This window comes from Lycium barbarum, chromosome 12 (genome assembly GCF_019175385.1).
Source record: "Lycium barbarum isolate Lr01 chromosome 12, ASM1917538v2, whole genome shotgun sequence".
In the NCBI taxonomy this organism is placed as follows: domain Eukaryota; kingdom Viridiplantae; phylum Streptophyta; class Magnoliopsida; order Solanales; family Solanaceae; genus Lycium; species Lycium barbarum.
The window spans coordinates 76,477,381-76,486,731 of record NC_083348.1 but is presented as its reverse complement, the minus strand read 5'-3'; the positions used below and the strand labels follow the sequence as shown (position 1 = coordinate 76,486,731).

Genomic DNA, 9,351 nt, shown 5'->3' with positions numbered 1-9,351 from the left:
AAACGCCTAATGGTGTAAAACCAATTGGCCATAAATGGGTTTTTGTGCGAAAAAGGAATGAGAGAAATGAAATTGTGAGATACAAGGCACGCCTTGTTGCACAAGGATTCTCTCAACGACCCGGTATCGACTATGAAGAAACATATTCACCTGTTATGGATGGCATAACATTTCGATATCTCATCAGTTTAGCCGTACATGAAAACCTTGAAATACATCTGATGGATGTGGTTACAGCTTACCTTTATGGATCACTTGATAATGAAGTCTATATGAAAATTCCTGAAGGATTTAAAATGCCTGAAGCAATTAAATCAAAGTCTCGGGAGATGTATTCAATCAGATTACAAAGATCATTGTATGGTCTAAAACAATCAGGGCGCATGTGGTACAATCGCCTCAGTGAGTACTTGGTAAAAGAAGGTTATATAAATGATGTCATTTGTCCATGTGTTTTTATTAAGAAAGCAAAATCAGAGTTCGTTATAATCGCTGTTTATGTTGATGACACAAACCTAATTGGAACTCCAGAAGAGCTCCAAAAGGCGATTGAATATTTAAAGAAAGAATTTGAGATGAAAGATCTGGGAAAAGCAAAACTTTGTCTTGGTTTGCAGATTGAACATTTGACAGATGGGATCCTTATCCATCAATCTGCTTATACCGAAAAGGTTTTAAAACGATTTTACATGGACAATGCGCATCCTTTAAGTACTCCAATGGTTGTTCGATCACTTGAAGTGAGCAAAGATCTGTTCCGACCTCAAGAAGAAAATGAAGAGCTTCTTGGTCCTGAAGTACCATATCTTAGTGCAATTGGTGCACTTATGTATCTTGCTAACGCTACAAGACCTGACATAGCGTTCTCTGTTAATTTGCTAGCAAGATATAGCTCTTCTCCTACACGAAGACATTGGAACGGAGTTAAGCATATATTGCGATATCTGAAGGGAACTAGCGATATGGGTCTGTTTTATACTAACAAAGGTAGTACAGATCTTGTTGGTTATGCAGATGCAGGTTATTTATCTGATCCACATAAAGCTCGATCTCAAACAGGCTATTTGTTTACATGCGGAGGTACTGCTATATCATGGCGATCCACAAAGCAGTCCATTGTTGCTACTTCTTCGAATCATGCTGAGATAATAGCTATTCATGAAGCAAGTAGAGAATGTGTGTGGTTGAGATCAGTGATACATTTCATCAGAGAAAGATGTGGCTTGAAGTATGATACAAAAATACCCACAGTATTATATGAAGATAATGCTGCATGCATAGCTCAATTAAAGGGAGGGTTTATAAAAGGAGATAGAACGAAGCACATTTCACCAAAGTTATTTTTCACACATGATCTCCAGAAGAATGGTGATATTGATGTACAACAGATTCGTTCAAGTGACAATCCCGCAGATTTGTTCACCAAATCTTTGCCAACTTCAACTCTTGGGAAGATGATATTTAAGATTGGAATGCGAAGACTCCGACATCTGAATCTTGGTCTTCGTCAGGGGGAGTGAAAATACGCGTTGTACTCTTTTTCCCTTAATCAAGTTTTGTCCCATTGGGTTTTCTTGGTAAGGTTTTTAATGAGGCAACTCTCAAAGCGTATTACTAGATATGTGTACTCTATTTCCTTCATTGAGGCTTTTTCCCACAGGGTTTTTCCCAATAAGGTTTTTAACGATGCACATCATCTATGGACATCCAAGGGGGAGTGTTATGAAATTATGATTGTCCATTTCTCAAATATAATGCTCCTTCCACCATGTTAATGGTTCTTCCTTTTTCTTCCACCATGTTAATGGCTCTCCCATTTTCTTCCACCATTTCATATATTAAATACATATGTATCACTATAAATAGAGACATAAATTTTCATATGAGATACACTTGTAAAAACATTTTGGAAGAATAGTAAAAATCTCTCCTCTTTTGTCATTCTATTTCTATGGTTTTCATCCATTAATATTGTGACTTTTTTAGCTTCATTTTACAACATATATATATATATATATATATATATATATATATATATATATATATATATATATATATGTATGTATGTATGTACTATATATAGTTATAAGTTAAATATAGTATACATATAACTTAAACACACACACACACACACACACACATATATATACACACACACGTATATGCTATATTGCTGTCTTACTGTTAGCCTGTTAGTCAGTAAATATATAAACTTTACTTATAAACTTATATAACATATGTAAATATACCTACAATATACTAATAAATACTATAATATATATATACTATACAAAAAATAAAAAAAAAGGGTTTGAACGTGTTTGAACCGGACCGGTTCCGGTTTCGGGTTTTTAACCGGTAAACCGGAACCGGCCACACTTATATAACATATGTAAATATACCTACAATATACTAATAAATACTATACAAAAAAAAAAAAAGGGTTTGAACGTGTTTTAACCGGACCGGTTCCGATTTCGAATTTTTAACCGGTAAACCGGAACCGATGGCCGGTTCCGATTTTTTAACCGGAAACCGGCCGGTTTATTAACCGGTTACCGGTTCGGTCCGATTCAAACCGGTTAACACGTTTATCCTAATGTACTCTTCCTCCATAGACAAAATGAAACCAACACAATTTTCATCTTTACTAACACACACCTTTTTTTTATCTTCTTATCAATTCTTTCTCCCCATTCTGATGCCATATCCATTAAAGTTAATTTCCTTCTTCCTCTTCTTTATGCTGCTTTTATTTTTTCAAAATCCTCCATTCAAGTTTGCATAAAGATTTGATATTTGTCCATCAGTTGCAGTACGCACATGGTCACTGTTGCTTTTTTTTCTTCTTCATTCATCATCAACACCATATGTGTTACTGTCACTTCCCCACTAATTATCCATTTCAAATGTCAATCACGATATCAAAATCGTCTATTTGATAATTCTTCCAAATCCTCCATTTTATCACAAAGATTTTTGTTTTGTGTTAAAATATCCGAAAATTTAGTAGGCGTTTGGCCATCAGAATTATTCACTTTATTCCAATTTTTTTTTTTTGCTTTTTAGCGTTTGGCCATAAGAATTCCGAATACAACTTGAAGTTGTATTCCGGATTCCAAAAACTCAAAAAACTTATTTTTCAAAAACTTTCACTTTTGCACTTTTTACAACTACATTTCACCAAAAACTACAATTTCAAAAAGTATGGCCAAACATAACTCCAAAATTTCAAAAAAAGTGAAATCTTCTCGAAATTTAGCCCAGTCGCATATATATGATTGCAGACTGATTGCGGACCAATTTACAGCCAAAAGTCTTGTGAATGTTTGTAATAAAATATCCGAAAAGATTGTACCATCGTTTAATTTAGAGTGAAAACAGGTCAGGGTGGGTTTGGATTTTAAAAAATGGGTGAGTTTTAATTATTATGAAATTAAAAAAAAGGGACCAATTAGAAAATGCCACATGGCTTTTTAACAGAGCCAAACTTGATCCGTTAGTTTGAGGGATAAGTTTGAACTCAAAAACAAATTTTAAGGATATTTTTTGACCCAAAGATAAAAGAAGGATATTTATGAACCTTTTCGTAAGAGATATTTATGAGTTTTTCCCGAATAATAATTAAAAAAAAAAACGAAGTGCATAGAAAACATACAAAGAGAGAAGACAAACAATAGGACCAGAGATCAAAGACAAAGTGACTGGAAAATGACGTTTAATTTTTCCACTAAACCAAACATAAGAATATATAAGATGACCACTTTCCTAACGTACTCTTCCTCCATAGACAAAATGAAACCAACACAATTTTCATCTTTACTAACTAACACCTTCTTTTTTATCTTCTTATCAATTCTTTCACCCCATTCTGATGCCATATCCATTAAAGATCAAGAACCTCAGCAACAAGTAATTGGCTATGGTTATTCAGTCACATCTGTGGCCATTGATTCCACTGGAAATTCACTGTTTGCTAATCTTCAACTCATCAACAACTCTTCAGTTTTTGGGCCTGATATTCAGAATCTTATCCTCATTGCCAGGTGATTTTTCTCTAGTTATTTTTTTTTTCCTTCGAGAAAGGAAATAGTATTATATACTAAATTAGAAGACAAGAGTCTTGTTATTGTGAATACCGTGACCAGATAGATTGCGTCGACGATTCATCAACATTTTAGATGTAAATATAACTCAATTAATTAGTCTTGTAAGTTCGACAAACAACTTTTATTTTATTGCTACTTCATTCAAGTCCAATTTTAATAGTTAATACTGAATCTCTGATTTTCAATTAACTCCCAAGTTTATGGATATCAAAACAGTAATTTTGCTTATTTATACCTTTGGTAAAAAAATAACTTTATTTAAATGAATTAATCATGTTATTACATGAAATGAATAATCAAGTAAACTAAAAATGATTTTTTGTCCATTTAGAAGAAACAAAATAGAATAAAATAAAAACAAAATCGAGCTTAAAAAGATACTTTCCCAATCCAAAATATGTGTCAACTTACCCTTTAGCACACATCTTAAGAAAATATTACTAACTCCTACGAAAAAAAATAGGTAGTTTGTTTAAACTACCCTTAATCAAATAATGGCCCGTAATTAATATTATTTCTTGATTACATAAAAATTCACTTATCTAAATATCGATAAATTTGGAAGAAAATTCCTTTTTGATTATGTAAGTAGACACTTATTCTGAATGGAAGGAGTATGTTACGATCTTCTTAGAAACATAACTTTATGCTGCTATATTTACTTTGTTCTAGCAGACAATTTTATATGCTTCTGATTGACTTTGTGCAAATCATACTTACATTCACTTATTTTCATGTTAATGTGCTTTAATTTATTTATTTTTGGCCCAAGACCGTGCTTAAATAAATAAACCTTAAACTTTGTTTAATTTGTTTTCTTTCTCCCTCGTTATTACAGTTTGGAAACAAACGACCGTCTCAGAATAAGAATAACTGACACTAACCACCAACGATGGGAAGTACCTCAAGATATTCTCCACCGTCCACCACCGCCATCTCCGCCGTCAACCACCACCCACTCCCACCACAACACCACTCTCTCAAACACCAACTCAGACCTACATTTCACTCTCCATAACACCACCCCATTCACCTTCACCGTCCAACGCCGCTCCACCAATGACACCCTTTTTAATAACACATTACTCATATTCAAAGACCAATATATACATATTTCCTCCTCTTTACCAGCCACTAGAGCTAACCTTTATGGCCTTGGAGAACATACTAAAGCCACGTTTAAGCTTAAACATAACCAGACTTTGACTATATGGAATGCTGATGTTGGGAGTTCTAATGTGGATGTTAATCTTTATGGTTCTCATCCTTTTTACATGGATGTTCGGGAGGTTGGAGTTAGTCATGGGGTTTTGTTTATGAGTAGTAATGGTATGGATGTTGTGTATACGGGTGATAGGATTAGTTATAAGGTGATTGGTGGGTTGATTGATTTGTATTTCTTTGCTGGACCTTTGCCGGATATGGTGGTGGATCAGTATACTCAGCTTATTGGTCGTCCTGCTCCTATGCCTTATTGGTCTTTCGGTAACAACCCACTCCCTTACAGCTTTCTCTTTTTCTCTACTTTAAGCATGAATTTAAATTGTACACCGTGACTACTTCAGATGATGTCAGGTAAGACTGCGTATAATAGACCCTTGTGGTTCGGTCCTTTTCCGGACCCCGCGCATAGTCGGAGCTTAGTGTACCAGGCTGCTCTTTTAGTTCAGAGGCGGATCCGACATTTGAAGTTAATGAGTTCTCAAGTTAATAAATATAATAATAACTGAGTTCATAGTCAAGTATTTATGGATATATAGATATTTTATTATTGGGTTTCTGTGAACTCGTATACAGGCCTCTTGATTCCCCCGGACTATTTTACCCCGTTGTGACATGTTATTTACTACTACTACATTTTCTAGATTAACAACCACCGATACTATAAGTAGTTAGTTTTAAATTTATAATTAGCTTTTAAACAATCCATTAGTGTAAATAAATTTCAATGTGAGTGTACAATTGTTAAACCCTCTAACCATCTAAGTCTGTTTTTAAACCAGCATTAAGAAAAGAGTGAATATACCCTGTTCACTCCTTAATTCTACTTTGAGAGGAACCTAAGACATACACAGGTGGAGAGAGGCATTGATAGAGCTTAAACTATGACCCATGAGCTTATCTTATGTATGAAATAAAATTATACATTTTGTCTCATTCTCAACGATAATGTTGCTTTGAACATTGTGCTGAACTTAGCGTATGAAATGGGCATCAAGATGAAATTTAGGAATGCTAAATTCGTCCACCCTGTCATTCCTATACTGATTAAAGTTGAAATTGTGTTGTTCGATACTCAGCTTCTACCTTCATTCTTTAGGGAACAGGTATTACGCATGAAAATACTCTCACGCATTTCAGAGTAATGGTTTTTATGTGTGGATATAGGATTTCACCAATGCCGGTGGGGTTACAAGAACATAGATGATATTGAACTGGTAGTAGACAGTTATGCAAAGGCTGGGATACCTCTGGAGGTTATGTGGAATGATATTGATTACATGGATGGTTTTAAGGACTTCACACTTGATCCAGTTAACTTTCCATTGGAACGGGTGAAGTCTTTTCTCAGGAAGCTTCATCAGAATGATCAAAAATACGTACTAATAGTAGATCCAGGTAACTTCTCTCTGTCATCTAATTCTCTTAATTTACATTTAACTCTGTTAGTTATCTGTATAATTAGACTAGAGTATGACTCCAAATAGTCATGAAAGAAGTCAGAGTTATTTTGTTTTTTCTTTCTTTTTACTGCAGGAATTAGTATCAACAATACGTACGACACATATAGGAGAGGCATGGAAGCAGAGGTCTTCATAAAACGCGATAATATTCCCTATCAAGGGGTTGTTTGGCCAGGGAATGTTTACTATCCTGATTTTCTAAATCCAGCTACTGGAATATTTTGGAGATATGAAATTGAGAAGTTCCAGGATCTCGTGCCTTTTGATGGCCTCTGGCTTGACATGAATGAACTATCAAACTTCATAACTTCCCCTCCTACACCATCAGCTACCTTTGATGACCCTCCCTATAAGATAAACAACTCTGGCAATCACTTGCCCATCAATTATAGAACAGTTCCAGCCACTTCTACACATTTTGGTAATACAATGGAGTATAATGTCCATAACCTTTATGGATTACTAGAATCCAGAGCCACTTATAATGCTTTGGTAAATGTCACTGGTAAGAGGCCTTTCATTCTTTCAAGATCAACTTTTCTTGGCGCTGGCAGATATACATCACATTGGACTGGTGATAATGCTGCTACCTGGAATGATTTGGCATACTCCATTCCTACTATGTTGAACTTTGGACTGTTTGGAATTCCAATGATAGGAGCAGATATATGTGGTTTTTCAAGGAACACTACTGAAGAGCTTTGTCGCCGCTGGATTCAGGTATTTTCATGGTTGGAACATTGTCTACAAAACGCTCTCTCTCTCTCTAAAGTTATAACTTTACACCAATACTAATACTCATGGTAGGTTATCTTTTCTTTGGAGCATGCTAGGGAACAGGGTTGAATCTTGAGAATGCTTGCAGAAATTTGCGCTAGTTTGATTGAACTGCTATCAGTGTTGCATAATAAAGTTTAATGAACCAAAGGTTGTCCTTTCTTAAATAGTATGCTTTAAAGTTTTGTGTTTAAGAAAAGCTAAAGCAGGTATCTATCTCTCAGTTGACCAAATGGTAAGTTTGATGCTGTAGAAGCAGAATATTATAATAATATTAGTGATTTTTTTCTGAGGCGAATCTAGGATTTTTAGAACATGGGTTTACCACAAAAAAAAAAAAAAGGAAAAAAGTGTGTTTAGTGGGAATTGACCCTAGTCCTCTTGGTAAATAACTCAACCTTCAATCAATTGCACCATTTAGCCTTCTTTGTAGTATGTGTTCCAGCTGGTAATATTATACCAATTTTAAAAAATATATATTGAAATACCTAGTTTTACAGAGAGACCATGTGCTATAGTTACTAAATTCGCCCCTGATCTTTTTGCCTTGATTTCTCAATAGATTGAGAGAGATTGGTTTTATGCAGCTTGGAGCATTCTATCCATTTGCAAGAGACCACTCTGCTAAGGACACTACCAGCCAAGAGCTCTATCTTTGGGAGTCAGTTGCTGCAGCAGCCAAGAAAGTCCTTGGGCTGCGATATCAGTTACTTCCGTACTTCTACATGCTGATGTACGAGGCCCATACGAAAGGGACTCCCATTGCACGGCCCCTTTTCTTCTCTTTCCCTCAAGACACCAACACATATGATATCAGCACACAGTTCCTTCTCGGTAAAGGTGTCATGATCTCACCTGTACTTAAGCAAGGAACAACCTCAGTTGATGCATATTTCCCTGCTGGAAACTGGTTTGACCTCTTCAATTACTCTCGTTTTGTGAGTTTGAATCAAGGAAACTATATGACACTTGATGCACCAGCAGATCATATAAATGTACACGTTCGCGAAGGGAACATATTGGCCATGCAAGGGGAAGCAATGACAACACAAGCTGCTCGGAGGACCGCATTCAAGCTCCTTGTCGTGCTGAGCAGCAGCGGAAACAGCACTGGAGGACTATTTGTGGACGACGACGATGAGGTGCAGATGGGAAGAGAAGGAGGGAGGTGGACGTTAGTCAGGTTTAGCGGCAACATCATTGGCAATAAAATTGTGATTAAATCAGAGGTTGTGAATGGACAATACGCGCTGGATCAAGGATTGGTCCTTGAAAAGGTGACATTATTGGGATTGAAAAATGTGAGAGGATTGAAGGGTTATGAGCTTGTTTGTTGCATGGAGTCGGACCAGCAAGGGAACATAACCATGAAGGGAAATATTGAACAGAGTGCACTGTTTGCTACTGTGGAAATATCAGGGATGTCAATATTGGTCGGCAAGGAGTTTAAATTAGAGATACTTTCCCCTATAAAAGTGATTTAACTTATGATAATATGTTCATTACTATTTTTATCAAGTTACGAATTATTGTTATTATAATAATTTATCAGTAATAACCTTATAAATATAAATAATTTTTACACCATCAGTGGATAAAATTTAAGTTCTTTAAATAAAGAAAGTTGAAAGAGGATTATTGTTTTTATCTTTTGTTTTGGAGGAAGGGGGTGTTTGAGACTTGGCTGTTTGATTCAGCTAAACCTGGTACTTAGATACTAAACATAAATAAATGTACATATAAATGTCATTAAAATTTTAACCCATAATTTAAAAAATATA

At 35.3% G+C, this 9,351-nt stretch overlaps 1 protein-coding gene across 1 annotated transcript; it reads left to right on the top strand.

Annotated features, from left to right (window-relative positions):
- Positions 1–3,765: 3,765 nt before the first annotated feature.
- On the top strand, positions 3,766–9,157 carry LOC132621526 (alpha-glucosidase-like). Its single transcript, XM_060335832.1, has 5 exons — positions 3,766–4,046; positions 4,948–5,594; positions 6,498–6,728; positions 6,867–7,513; positions 8,158–9,157. The coding sequence occupies exons 1-5, from the start codon at positions 3,796–3,798 to the stop codon at positions 9,052–9,054; spliced, it is 2,673 nt and encodes an 890-aa protein (XP_060191815.1). The 5' UTR covers positions 3,766–3,795; the 3' UTR covers positions 9,055–9,157.
- The last annotated feature ends 194 nt before the right edge of the window (positions 9,158–9,351 follow it).